The sequence below is a fragment of the Papio anubis genome, chromosome X (genome assembly GCF_008728515.1).
Source record: "Papio anubis isolate 15944 chromosome X, Panubis1.0, whole genome shotgun sequence".
Lineage (NCBI taxonomy): Eukaryota > Metazoa > Chordata > Mammalia > Primates > Cercopithecidae > Papio > Papio anubis.
Genome location: NC_044996.1, coordinates 66,634,957 through 66,650,665, shown reverse-complemented (window position 1 = coordinate 66,650,665; position 15,709 = coordinate 66,634,957). Strand labels below are relative to the sequence as shown.

Genomic DNA, 15,709 nt, shown 5'->3' with positions numbered 1-15,709 from the left:
ACTGATAAGATGAATGTAACATAAGAAACTGGATTTGGGCTGGGCATGACGGCCCACACCTGTAATCCCAGCACTTTGGGAGGCTGAAGCAGGAGGATTGCTTGAGGTCAGGAATTTCAGTCCACCCTAGGCAACATAATAAGATCCTGTCTCTACAAAAAAACAAATTAGCCAGGCATGGTGGCATGCACCTGTAGTCCCAGCTACTTAGGAGCCTGAGATGGGAGGACTGCTTGAGCCCAGGAGTTCAAGGTTGCAGTGAGCTATGATTGTGCTACAGGACACCAGCCTGGGTAACAGAGCAAGACCCTGTCTCTTCAAAAAAAAAAAAAAAAAAAAAGAAGAAGAAGAAAAGAAACTGAATTTGAAACAAAATCTTGGCATCAGACCAACTTTTTTTTTTTTTTAACCAATGAAGGCTGATGAAATTAATTGAAAAAGAAATGTAGATATATTAGTGAACCATTATAGTTATGGTGATTATGTGTAATGCATAAAAAACAAAACAGATCTCTTGTAGATATGCTTCAGAATAATGTACTTGATATAAAGAGTACTACATATTAATATTGATTTTAGGGGTTAACATATGGTAGGCAATTTATTGCAATTTAAGTACTTAATAAAATCCTAGTTCTCAAAAATCCGTTGTGGTTTTATGCAATTTAGCTAAAAAATGTAGACCTACAAAACTGTCAGGTTAATTTATATGCTGTGATCTATACTTATCAATTTCTCGAAATCAACACTTAAGTTTAGAGAGTCAAACACTCCCCAAGGGTAGAAACAGAACAATGACACGTTATCACAAGAAAGTATCTCCTTGCTTAAGAAAACTTAACAAGAAGATCAACTAGAGAATAACACTATATAGAGTCTATTAAAACTAAAACAAAATTAAGCTGACACATGGGTTTTATATAACAGTTATATATAAATGCACTGGTTGCCATAGAAATTAAGAAAACAGTTCTGCCCCGAAAAGAACACTAACAAGGGGTTGATATCATGAATAATTGTTACTTTTCTGTCCAAATAATTTCTATTTTATTTTTTCCATAGCAACCTGTTATGGTCCATGTGGTAAACTGCCTGATGCTTGAAGTTTGAGGGAAATCTAAATTGAACTGCATTTACAGATTAACACACATTATGTCCACATATAAATTAATTCCTCAAAGAGGCAAACTCCTATTTAACTAACTAGATTAGGTATGACTAAGCAAGTAAGAGTCCAACAAATGTGTCTGTAGACACAAACTTGTTACTTACCAAGCAGTATATAAAGTCAGACCTTTAACTCACATCTCATATACAATGCTCTCTCACCTGATGCTTGACAATCTTCATATCTTCGGGAGACTCTTCTTTCATCTCCTTAAAAAAAAAAAAGACTAATTAAAAACTGATATGCTAATTATAATGACTACTAGTGGATCACATCTTAATCTACAGAATCTTACTTTGCCCACCATTCCTTGGGTTAAAAAAAAATTGTTGCGTTCTTCCACTCCCATAGGTTAGATAATGTCACATACTGAAAATAAGGGCTGCTGTCAGCATCCTTGGAATTGTCAACATCTAGAACAATTTTACTTTTTAAATGAAAACTGGGTAGATATTTCTGCAGTGTACCCCCAACTTTGAAGATGCTCAATAAATGACTGTTGAATGAATGAACCTTTGGAAGAACCAAGTTTAGATAAATTAATGCATTTGAACATCAAAATTTTTCAAAGTAAAAAGTATACCTGGACCATCTTGTACATTACATAGGAATGAAATAAAATAAGACTGAAAGGGAAAAAATAAGTTGATAAATTTACCTTTCATTATATACTTTCTAAAAGAGCATACCTGGGTTTCTGTTTCTTTTTCAAAACCCCAAAACCTTATCATCTGTAGAGCTAATAAATGAAATAAGTTTTTCCAAAAGAGGAAGGATCGATTTTCAAAGGATATTCCTATTTTAGAAAAATAAAATTTTTTATGGCACTCACTTATACAGGTAGGATTTAAAATAGATCATACTGAAAAACATAATGCATTAAGCAAGATTCATTTTAAATAGTACAAGGTGTGTGGTAGGAAAATCATCTAAAGTAACTAGAGATGAATCAGTCCACAGTGTAAAACATTTTATTATATTAGCCAATTCATGGTGGCGTTCACACAGCTTATTTAATGGCTTATAGGCTGAGTAAATACATGTTATGTACTTATCAGGTGAAAAAATGCCAGTATCCTACCATATGCCGCAGCCCAGACAACAGGGACAACTGTTTTATTAACATCAGAGTCCTCAAGCTGAATCTCAGGGAGAGAAGTTCCTTCCTCTTCCCCTACAATGACTTCCATGTAAACTTCATCTGCTATTTCAGCGCAACCTAAATTTTAGAAATAATTGCTTGTTTATAACCCCAAATATTTAATAAATGGGTAAAAATTCCAAACAATGTAAATCTTTCAACTTTCAAATTTCAGTTTGGTTAATTTAAAAAATTATAAATTTAATTTCAATTTATATTAGGCACTTTTGGAGGCTAGTGCCACTAGGAGACAATCATTTACCAAAATTCTCATTCTCCTCTTAGAACCAAGTCCTATGGAAATGGCTTTTAAAAATTTTATAAAAACATGTGCGCTTGAAATATATGGAATGATCATACATTCTACCAGGCATTATACATTTATTTGCCTGACAGTCTTCTGGGACTCAGAAAATATTTCTCATAGAAATAATACTAGAAAGTGGTCCATACTATCTCATATACTATATTATAAATGAAATGCAGTACTATACATGTAATAAAAAAATCATCAAAAATACTAATTGAAAAAAATTTAAAATTAAAATTAAAATTATATATGTATATAATGCTAGTGATCAAGAATATGTGGACACTCTTCAATAGGCCAGATTTTAAGAGATTCTACTGAGGAGAGAAAGCATTAATGAGTTTCATTTAACAAAACAATATTGCGGTAAGAAAAAAAATATTTAAACCTAGAGAGCCACAATATACTTTATATAAAACAATCTGTTTACATTTAACCTGTTAAATAGAAAATTATCTTGAATTTTTGCTTTTCCTTTGATTTACATACTGGGATCCTGGATGACTACAGAAGAAATGTGGGGGAAAACATGGGAAAAAAGTATCCCTCTTCTCCCAAGTTTGTCTTCTCTCTATTAACCAAAAACAGACACTGGTCTAAGTTTCCCACATTCCCACAGAATTCTAGTATAAGTTAAGTTAAACCTCAATCTCTCATCTCCTACTGTGCCCCTTTCCTTACCAATGAATAAAAAAATAAATAATTTAGAGACCAAATAGAAATTATTTGATTAAACTATTTTCCTATCCATCAGAATCTTCTCCATTCATTTGTTCTGGTATTTTCAGTTGTAATATATTACTCATGTTTGGGGGTGGAATTCAGCACCCTATGACTTCTAGGGAAGGAAACTTGGAGTAGGTATCAGAGTGCAGCACAGGTAAAGCCCAATATTGTCAAGTTAATGCAGTGAAATGGAAGCTCTTACCCTTCTAGGGCAAGGCAACATTGTGTTTTTCTCAGCATAGTAAGAAGACAGGAATAGCCTTAGGAAAGGGCTGCATTCCTATACTGAGGTGAGGAGAAAGTAGGCAGAGAGTAAAATGTCTTTATAAGGAAACATGCAGTATGTCAGGAAAGGAAACCTGAGGAGGTTTGATCGTCCTGTGGTACTTAGCCCCACAAAACCTTAAGCAGCAACTGCTTGGAGACCATCAACAGCATAAGAAATCAAACTCCTGGCAGCTTGGCTTGGAAGCATACTTACATAAGATAACCCCTTAGTGACAGGAGAACAAACCATCAGCCCTTCCATTGCTAAATCCAGAGAGAAGCCAACAGTGCCCACTGCCATGTGGAAAGAACACTGGCAGTGGAGTTAGATAACCATTAAAATCCTGCCCTTCACACTTAATATTGGAATTATCTTGGATAAACTGTTTTCCCTGAATCTTTTTTTTCCTTCCATAAGACAGAGAAAATACCACCTATCTCATATCTGAGTGGTAAGAATTAAATGAGATAACATCTTGCAACATATTCAGTAACGCACAGAAAGTAGGTACTCAATAATTACATATTCATGAGCTTCACTGATGTCAGGAGCTGTATGTTGCTCATCTCCGTATTTCTAGTATAGTATATTAAGATATATTATCTAACGTTTGGTGATTTGAACAATACATGTAGAAATGAATGGTCAAAAGGACCCTTCTCTTTTAAATTATTTACAGCAAAGGGTCAAAGGGTCAGGCTTATTTTATTGAACTTTGTTCCTATACAGTGCTTGTATCTCTGAGATTTTTTTTTAAAGAATGCATGATGGCTACTGATAAGTCACTACAGTGCCCTTATTTTCTTACTGATATCATCTTCTTCTTGAGAAGAATCTTTAACTGCCATGTAAACCATCTTCTCCCGCTGCATTCGGCTCTGGTCAAGCACTCCAGCTACTGAATGTCCACTGGTGTATTCACTCTCTGTGACAATTTCTGTTCCACCTTAAAAATTAAAACACATATTAAAATAGAGAAGTATCATGGAATAATCACCTAAATTAATAAGGAGCGTATATAGAAATATTTCCCTTTAGAAAAAAATAAATTCCAAAATAAATTTCAAAGTGCCAAGAACATTTTCCTATAAATTATACTTTAAATTTTCAGCTATCACTGAGAAATGACAATTGTTCATCCTTACATCAAACTTATACGCCAAGCAGTATATAAGTCTTTTATATGTATTTACCCATTTAACCCTCACAACAGCCTTACTAGGTAGCTGTTATTATTATGGGCATTTTATGGATGAGGAAACAGACAGAAGGGGGTTAAGTAACTTATCAAAGGTCACTTAGATAAGTGGCAGGACCTATTTAAAACCCAAGCAGCCTGCCTCTAGAATCCATGCTCGTAAACACTCATTATAGTTTCTTAATCTAAACCAAATCCTCTCCAATCATTTGTTTTTGATATTTTCTGCTGTAATATTCTACTCATGTTTGAAAGAATCGAAGAATGACATATTCTGCATTCCTGCTTTACATTCATATACAATTTTTAAAAGTAGATTATCCCCAAAGAAACATATAATAAAAAACTATGCTTTGAGAATGTTTTTAAACTAGTCCTCAGAAAACAGAATAAATTATAACTCCTATTAGAGCAATAAATTAAAATTAGTATTTGTACCTATTTCAACATCATCTTCAGCCTCTGCTTTAAATATATACACTTTTATTACTTCTGAACCAAACCCATCTTCTTTAACATCTTCTTGTGAACCGTCACTGCCAATTTTTAATGGTGTATTCCCCATATGCTCTAATTTCTCTCCAACATCATCCACTATAAAATATAAACAAAATTAATTCAGTCAAAAAGTACCATTGACAAAAAACAAAAGAAGAAAAATTACCACTGACATTTACTGGGTGTTAAGCTGAAAGTGTAACGTGAAATAATGTTAACCACCTACCTATTGTATTCACTTAATAACCTATTATGAAGCCATTAAAAGTGTTATGGTTCATGAATAATAGACATTGGGGACTTCAAAAAGGCAGGGGGAGGGGAGATTGTGAGGGTTGAAAATTTATCTATTGGGTACAATGTTCACTATTCAGGTGATAGGTACACTAGAAGCCCAAACCCCACCACTACACAATATTACATCCATGTAATAAACCTGTACATGTGCAACATAAATCTATAACAATAAAATTATTTTTAAAAATTAAAAAAGTGTTAAGATTCATGAGAAACAGTATACATGATCAGTTATATTACATAATCACCATTATATAAAAATCTATTTATAGATTTCAATTAATGGATACAAAATACTTAACCATATAGCTTTAATTAAAATGGCTTCATATTTCATCACTTTCAACATTTTCAGGTAAATCCTAACACCAAATTTAATAACAGAAAAATTAAGAACATAAAACATATATTACTCATAAAATGAGTTCACATAAACAACAGTTCCCAAATTAAATAGTGGTTGTTTCTAAAACAAATTAACATACAAGATCTAGGATTAAAAAAAAAAACACAAAGAACACCTAAATGACTATAAAAAGGGCTTTTCATAAATCATGGAAATAAAATCTTAGTAAATACTCTAATTTCTGCAGGGTCAATGGAAGACAACTTCAAGTCATAAATTTTGTATATATCTAGATTTTGCAATGTATGCTTTACTTCAAAATTATATGTAAGGGAAATAAATGGGTATTTCCCCCTCTTTTGCCTTATTAAAAGTAAATCATATATAAAGATAAGGCAACAGTATTTGGGCCTATTTCTTACATTTTAAATATACTTAAAATTTTTGATTCTCCACTATATAGTCTTTTAGGATAACACTTAAGTTTACATGAATATTATGCATGAACTATGCAATGAATAGATTAATAAACTCTGTCTTCTGACCATAAATAATATTCAAACAATATATTCCTCCTAAATATTATATGCCTATAATTTTTTATTTTAATGCTGTTCCTATAAAAACACAAATGTAATCTAAATTGAAAATCTACTCCTCATTATATATATCACAGTACTAAATATGAAACATCAAATTGTGAAGCCCCTACATACATCTAACAATTGCAGAACCATTAAAAACAGAATAAAGTGGCATTAAAAAGCTATTAATTCAGCACTCCTAAAAACAATTTCAGCAAGGTCTAAATGGGTCAAAGTCTAGATTTTCCTTACTTCAGTTTCAAACTTGATACATACAACTTCAAAAATATTCCTTAGGCCTTTCAACATAGTGGAAAAAAACACATATCAAAATTTATTTTTACATTGCAGAGTTACTTTAACTTTGTGATTAAATATAAATGATTCTATCCTATTTACAAATTTTAATAGCTTATTGTCTATGAAAGAAAACATCCAAATGATCAAAATAAAGACTACATATTTTCATTCCATCACAGCTCCTAATTATATTACTAAACTTTTGGCAACGTTTTTGACAATGGGACAAATTAAAATAAAAAAAAATGATTAAGTATTTGATATCACCGGATTACAGCTTCTCTTATAAAATAATGTTGAATAAAAATGACATTATAGAAAAAATTATCATTAAGTTTTCAGAAAAAAACTATATTCTCATTCTTTAATTAAAAACAGAATATTAAAAAAACTTCAAAAAGTGTCCAAAATACAAACTTTTAGGCTGAAATAACTTATGGTAGATTAATAAAATAATAAAAATACTCTCATTTTATAAATTCTGCTTTATTATACATGAATAGTTTAAAGTGATCGCAGTTCCTTCTGGGATAGCTGAGTTAAAACTATTATTCACAAAATTAAAGTTCATGAAATGAAAGTCACATTTTTTTCACCACTTCTCAATAGTTTTGTACCATAATTTTAGCATTAAGTATGAAATTACTAATACTATTCTCTCTGATTCCATTTCTACCTTTTCTTAAGGTTCATACTTTTAAGTTTAATGCATTCATTAATTTTTACTTAGATTCCTCAGAATGAGAAATTTTGAAATGTACTAACTGAACTTATTCTATATTTTAAGTTCACAGATGATAAAATTATTAAAGATGTTGGCATGCAGTTTTAAGAGGTAAACTATCAACTTGAACAAGATTTATTCTATATTCTTTGTTATGGAAAGTACGAAATTAACAAAGACTTAATAGGCAATCAACTGACTTTAGAAATAAATCCCCAAAGGCTCTTCTTAATGCAGATAATACTCAAAGAACTTTAAATTCAAGCTTAACTTTTTTGCTTGTTGTAAGGTATGCAATATTCAAGTCCAATAGTGTTATTTCTCAATCCAGCAATAAGTAAGTAATAAAATACCCACCACAGAATTCTTCTGGTACTAAATATAATATAAGAAAGTGAGGTGCATTGTTTGCCAACACTGCAAAGTTTGGTAACATTCAATATTTTTTTATGGCCCACTCGCACAATTTAATTAAAATTTCATTTTAGTAAAATGTACAATATAACATTCCTTTTTAAAAGTTAGGTAGGCTTTTTATTTTACCTGTTGTATGTTAGTTACATCTACCAAAATTATATGGTGAGTATGGTAAAAAACAAAACAAAACAAAACAAAAAACTATACAGTATACTGATATACCACAGCAATGGGATTAGGCAATATACAAAGGATCTGTATTTCACAATAGTGAAAAAGCAAACAAGACAGTTACCTTTATATTTCAGAGGTATGCCACTCCCAGGTATATACCCAAGAAAACTAAAAATATGTACCTACACAAAAACTTGTACACAAATGTTCATGGAGCATTATTCATAATAGCCAAAAAGTGGAAACAACCTAAATGTCCATTAACTGATGGATGAATGGATAAACAAAACGTGGTAATACCCATATAATGGAACGTTATTAGTAATACTGAATGAAGTACAGTTGACCCTTGAATAACATAGGTTTGAATTGTGCAGATCCACTTATCCATGAATTTTCTTCTGCTCTGCTACCTCTGAGACACCAACCCTTCTTCCTCTCCCTCCACAGCCTACTCAATGTGAAGACAATAAGGATGAGGACCTTTATGATGACCCACTTCCACTTAATGAATAGTAAATATATTTTCTTTTCCTTATAATTTTAACATTTTCTTTCCTCCAACTTACTTTATTGTAAAAATACAGTATATAATACATATAACATACAAAACTGCTATTGGTAAGGCTTCTGGTCAACGGTAGGCTGTTAGTAGTTATGTTTTTGGTAAGCTGAAAGTTACATATGGCTTTTCAACTGTGTGTATGTCGGCGGGGGGTGGGGTTCAGCACCCCTAACCCCTGCATTGTTCAAGAGTCAAATGTACTGATATATGTGATGACATGAATGACTCTTGAAAACATTATGTGAAGTAAAAAAAGCCAGACATAAAATGCCACATATTGCATAACTCAATTTATATGAAATGTCCAGGATAGGCAAATCTATAGAGGCATGGTTGCCTCACAGTGGATGGAGAGTAGGGTAACAGCTAAGGGGTATAGAGTTTCTTTTTGTGGTGATGAAAAAGTTCTAAAATTCATTGTGGTGATGGTTGTACAACTCTGTGAATATACAAAAAACCACTTATTTGCACACTTCAAATGGGTAAATAAAATGATGTGTAAATTATATCTCAAAAAAACCATTATAGTTTCTAAAATTATAAAGGCGTTAACTTTTTTTTACCCCTGAAATTAGGGAGGTTTTAATGAGATCTCCCATCATGATGTTAACAAGATATTTTGCTTCATACAAAATTATGTTCCTTAAGCAAAAATCCTCAAGAAAATACCAGTAAACTAAATTCAACAGCACATCAAAAACTTAAAACACCATGATCAACTAGGTTTCATTCCAAGGATGAAAGGTTGGTTCAACATATGCAAATCAACAAATGTGATTCACCACATAAACAGAATTAAAAGCAAAAACCATGTGATTATTGCAATAGATATGGGAAAAGCTTTTGATAAAATCAAAATGTATTAGCCCTTCATGATAAAAACTCTCAAGAAACTAGGCATCAAAGGAACGTATCTCAAAATAATAACAGCCATTTATGACAAAACCACAGCCAATATCAAACTGAATGAGCAAAAACCGGAAGCATGCTTCTTGAGAACTGGAATAAGACAAGGATGCCTACTCTCATCACTCCTCTTCAGCATAGTATTGGAAATCCTAACCAGAGCAATCAGGCAAGAGAAAGAAATAAAAGACACCCAAACAGTAAAATAAGTCAAACTATCTCTTTTTGCTGATAATATGATTCTATACTTAGAAAACCCTAACGACTCTGCCAAAAGGCTATTAGAAGTGATAAACAATTTTATCAAGGTTTCAGGATACAAAATCAATGTACAAAAATCTGTGGCGTTTCTACACACCAACAACATCCAAGCTGAGAGCCATATCAAGAATGCAATTACATGTACAATAGCCTAAAAAAATACCCAGGAATATATTTAACCAAGTAGGTGAAAAACCTCTACCAGGAGTACTATAAAACACTAATAAATGAAATCATAGATGACACAAACAAAGGAAAAACATACCATGCTCAAGAATTGGAAGAATCAATATCATTAAAATGGACATACCACCCAAAGCAATCTACAGATTCAATGCTATTCCTATCAAACTACTAACGTCATTTTCACAGAACTGGAAAAAACTACACTAAAATTCATATGGAAGCAAGAAAGAAATAGCCAAAATAACCCTAAGCAAAAAGAACAAAGCCAGAGGCATCAATTACGCAACTTGAAACTACACTACAAGGCTACAGTGACATAAACAGCATGTTACTAGTACAAAAACAAACACATAGACCAAAGGAACAGAAAAGAGAACCCAGAAACAAAGCCACATAACTACAACCATCTAATCTTTGGCAAAATCAACAAGAGTAAGCAACGGGAAAGGACTCCCTATTCAATAAATGGTGCTGGGATAGCCGGGAAGCCATATCCAGAAGAATGAAACTGGACCCCTACGTTTTACCATACAAAATTGAGCCAAGACGGATCAAAGATTTAAAGATAAATCCTCTAGCCATAAGAATCCTAGAAGAAAACCTAGTAAACACTATTCTGGACATTGGCCTTGAGAAAGAATTTATGACTAAGTCCCTAAAACCAATTGCAACAAAAGCAAAAGTTGACAAGTGGGAACTAATTAAACTAAAGAGCTTCTGCACAGCAAAAGAAACTATCAACGGAGTAAACAGACATCCTACAGAATAGGAGAAAAATATCCACAAACTATGCAACTGACAAAGGTCTAATACCCAGAATCTACAAAGAACTTAAACAAATCAGCAAACAGAAAACAAGTAACTCCAATAAATATGGGGAAAAGGCAGGAACAGACACTTCCCAAAAGAAAACATACAAGTGGTCAACAAACATAGGGAAAAATGCTCCACATCACTAATCATCAGAGAAATGCAAATGAAAACCACAATGAGACATCACCTCACACCAGTGAGAATGACCACTATTATTATTATTATTATTATTATTATTATTATGCCTGTTCATACTGACAAAGCTATTTTTTAAAATGTTTTTATTTCAATAGCTTTTTGGGGAATAGGTGGTGTTTGGTTACATGAATAAGTTATTTAGTGGTGATTTATGAGATTTTAGTGCACCCATAACCCAAGCAGCGTACACTGTACCCAATGTTTACTCTTTTATCCTTCACCACCCCCAACCCTTTCTCCCAAGTCCCCAAAGTCTAATGTATCATTCTTATGCTTTGCATCCTCATAGCTTAGCTCCCATATATGAGAGAGAACATATGATACTTGGTTTTCTGTTCCTGAGTTACTTCACTTATAACAGTCTCCAATTCCATCTAGTTTGCTGCAAATGCCATTATTTCATTCCTTGTTATGGCTGAGTAGTGTTCCATAGTGTATATATACCACATTTTCTTTATTCACTCGTTGATTGATGGGCATTTGGGCTGGTTCCATATTTTTTTTGCAATTGCAAATTGTGCTGCTATAAACATGCATGTGAAAGTATCTTTTTTGTATAATGACTTATTTTCCTCTGGGTAGATGCCTAGTAGTGGGATTGCTGTATCAAACAGTAGATCTACTTTTAGTTCCTTAAGCGATCTCCACACTGTTTTCCATAATGGTTGTACTAGTTTACATTCCCACCAACAGTGTAAAAATGTTCCCTTTTCACTGCATCCATGCCAACATCTACTATTTTTTTTTAATTATGGCCAGAATGGCCATTACTAAAATGTCAAAAAAAAAAAAAAAAAAAAAAAAAGATATTGGTAAGGCTGTGGAGAAAACGGGACACTTAAACACTGTTGGTGGGATGTAAATTAGTTCAGCCACTGTGGAAAGCAGTTTAGAAATTTATCAGAGAACTTAAAACAGAACTACCATTCAACTCAGCAATGCCATTCTGGGTATATATCCAAAGGAAAACAAATAATTCTACCATGAAGACACATGCACTTGTGTGTTCATCACAGCATTATTTACAATAGCAAAGACAGGGAATCAACCATGGTGCCCATCAACAGTGGACTGGATAAAGGAAACATGGTATATATACACCACAGAATACTACGCAGCAATAAGAAAAGAAGAAATCACATCCTTTGTAGTAATATGGATGCTGCTGTGGGCCATTATTCTAAGCAAATTAATGCAAGAATGGAAAATCAAATACTGCATGTTCTCACTTATAAGTGGGGTCTAAACATGGGGTCCTCATGGACATAAAGATGGCAACAACAGACATTGGGGACCACTAGAGGTGGGAGGGAGGGAGTGGGGCGAGGACTGAAAAACTGTTGGGTACTATGCTCAGTACCTGGGAGATGGGATCATTCATACCCATACAAATCTAAAATAAAAGTTGAAACCAAACAAACGAAAAAAAATAAAATTATATTCCTCAAAGGAGTCCTTATATTTGATACATGAGGTAGTTATCAAAATAATTATTCTAACTTAGAATATTCCAGAAACTTTTTAAAAAATCTTTTGCAGAATTAAATCATAGAAGATAACACAAGGTATGACTATTCACAATACATGACATCTAAATTTTGGACTACTTTAATATCAAACAGTTTAAATTAATGAATACTCTTTCAAAGACATACTGAATTTATTTTAGTATAGACTACCAACTTTTGCCACATCATTTTATATGATAACCATAACTATAAGTCTTTTAAAAAATGCCACATTAAGATGTAAATATGGAGTTGCTTTAGTAATCTATATCTATTTAAAAATAGGTAACAATATTTGCAGTCTTTTAGTGACTTACATCATTCTCTTAAAAACAATGTAAAAATTCACCTTCAAAAGTGTTTATATAAGAAAAAAGTTAACATGCTAAACTTCAGAATTAAATTTATAAATTAAAGAAATCTAATTTACTTTCAGCTTTAAATTCTCTGACACACATATACATACAATCACTTTATACACACATAACACACACACTCTACCTGGCTATTAACTTCCCAGTCAACCATTTTTGTATTTTAAAAATAAAAGAATAAAAATCTTCCCTGGAAAAGTAAAAAAAAAAAATTGTCTAATCTTTACTACTTGTAGCATGATCCCTTCAAATTTAATAACTAATATACCTACTTCTTTAAGCTCCATCAATAACTTATCAAGATATTTTCTATTTTTGTTGCTGCTCTCATAAACCCATCATTTAAAATGAGAACAAAATATTTCTATCTTCCCGCTTCAGATAGAATGTTTTAAGACTCTTGCAAAGCAGTCTAAAATAAGCATGTTAAATAGTTTTGCATAAAATATACACGCACATATTTAGGCAAATGCAATATAAACACAGGGAGAACTGTAGGACATTATCTGAGTTTATGATTTACTTTTCAAGTATTTAATTTAAAAATCAATACAACATTTCTTAACATATTATGCTTAAGTTCCTAAGAAAAACTTAATTGACAATTCCAGTGCCTGTCATATTAAAAAAAAAAAGCAGTGGCTACATAAGAAAGTTCCCATGTTAAAATATATATATTTGTCATTAAAATTTTGTATCAATGTTCTTGTTGTTGCCAAATCTATACTTCAATTTTAAGATACTAATATACTGCATTCTTTTACTTCATTTCAGGTATGAATTTTCATTGAGTAAATTAAAAACATGAGTAAACTCAAAAGAGCATCTTAATGACACCACTTCAAAAAATTATTTTTCAAAAAGATTCCCCCATAACTTTTATTATCCCTCATCCCAGAAAACTTTTCCATATTACATAAATCAATCTCCTGAGTAATTATGGGCTTTATGTTTCACTTACAAGATATCATTAAGTAGTCTTCAGAAGTGCTCTTGACATCATCATCATCATCATCCTCGGTTTTTATAGTAACTGTAGAACCAGGAACACCTCCAGCTGCTTGAATCACAGTTTCTGTATCTGAATTAGTTACAAGAACCTCCTCTGATACCATTGTGGGAGAGTCGACTCCTGAAACACAATCTTGGACCACATGTTCTAGGTGTCCATTAGGACCAGTAACAAGGTCAGCCACGAAAACCTGCTCTGGTACCCTAACGGTTTCTGTAATTAGTTCAGAAGTCAAGATGTGATCACCATCATCTTCCTCTAAATCCTCTTCAATGGCAACATCAGCTTCAAGTACCGCTTCAGGAACAATCACACCTTCTGTTACTACATCAGTCTCTGTGATGATGTCAGGTCCATGGACAACTTCAGCTGCAAGGCCATGATCAAGAGTTATCCCATCATCTGTGACAACATCAGAAACTAATACAGCTTCAGGAACTGAAACAACGATATGGTCTCCATCGATATGTGCAGTACCAGCCATTCCAGCCACTATAATACAAACAATTATCCAAAAAAGGTAAAGTTATTTTATTAATTTAGAGTACTGTATTTAATAAATCAAATGCTATAAATATTTCTGAAATATTAAGTAATCTTGGCCAAATAAATCATTTTTTTAAAATCACTGACAATTTAACTGCAATTAAAACCACCCACAAGTAGGAATTGGGTTAGAGTTGGGTGAAAACAATGTTAGTAAAATCTACATGAAGACCTTAAAATAATATACTTTATTTTCAAGTAAAACATAAAAGCCATAATGAGATATCACTACACCCCAATTAAAACAGTTAACATAAAAAACAGTGATACCACCACAGGCTGGTGAGGATGTGGAGAAACTGGATTTCTCGACTGTTACTGGTGCAAACGTAAAATAGTAGCAGCCACTCTAGAAAATAGTTTGGCGATTTCTTACGAAACTAAATATGCACTTACTATACAATCCAAACATTGCAATCTCGGGCATTTTTCCCCAGAAAAATGAAAATATATGTTTATACCAAAAACTGTACAGAAATATTCCTAACAGCTCACTGTAGCTATTACTCATAGTAGCAAAAAATTAAACACAACCCAAGTGTCCTTTAGCAGGTTAATGGCTGGTTCCACCAACTCTGGCACATCCCTACTATGGAATACTACTCAGCAATAAAAATGAACACACTATTGATAAATTCAACAACCTGAATTTCCTCCAGAAAATTTTGCTGAGGGAAAAAAAGACAATCACCAAAGGTTACGATACTGTATAATGTATAAATGGAATAATTTATATAATCTCAAAACAATAAAACTGGAGAGATGGAGAACAGATTATTGGTTGCCAAGGGTGTGTGTGTGTGTGTGTGTGTGTGTTTGTGTGTGTGTGTGTCTGTGAACACACAGGGATAGCATATATATAGTGATAGAACAGCTCTGCATCTTCATTGTGGTGGTATTGACACAAATCTATATGTGGGATAAAACTGCATAGACTGTATACACTCACACACACACACACACACACAAATGTATGTTAAAAATGGTGAAAATAGAATTAGGTCTGTAGTCTAGTTAAGAGTAATGAGTGAATGTTAATTTCCTGGTTTTTGTATTGTACTACAGTTACGTAAGATGCCACCATTACAGGAAGGTAAGTAAAGGGTACACGGAGTCTATGTACTCCTTTCCTCTATTGCTTGTGAGTCTACAATTGTTTCAAAAAATTAAAATAAAAAGGCACAAAAAC

At 32.6% G+C, this 15,709-nt stretch overlaps 1 protein-coding gene across 11 annotated transcripts in view; it reads right to left on the bottom strand.

Annotated features, from left to right (window-relative positions):
- ZNF711 (zinc finger protein 711) overlaps nucleotides 1–15,709 on the bottom strand; it is a 28,971-nt gene that overhangs the window by 3,667 nt on the left and 9,595 nt on the right. For 8 of the 11 annotated variants that reach the window (XM_009197878.4, XM_031660619.1, XM_021932869.2 and 5 more), the window contains 5 exons: nucleotides 13,924–14,466; nucleotides 5,250–5,405; nucleotides 4,422–4,559; nucleotides 2,250–2,387; nucleotides 1,330–1,377 (listed from right to left, as the gene is read on the bottom strand). In XM_009197878.4, the coding sequence (XP_009196142.1) occupies nucleotides 1,330–1,377; nucleotides 2,250–2,387; nucleotides 4,422–4,559; nucleotides 5,250–5,405; nucleotides 13,924–14,458 (1,015 nt within the window). In that variant the 5' untranslated portion in view covers nucleotides 14,459–14,466. The remainder of the gene's footprint in view (nucleotides 1–1,329; nucleotides 1,378–2,249; nucleotides 2,388–4,421; nucleotides 4,560–5,249; nucleotides 5,406–13,923; nucleotides 14,467–15,709) is intronic. The other 3 variants (XM_031660620.1, XM_009197881.4, XM_009197882.3) reach the window with 1 other exon arrangement.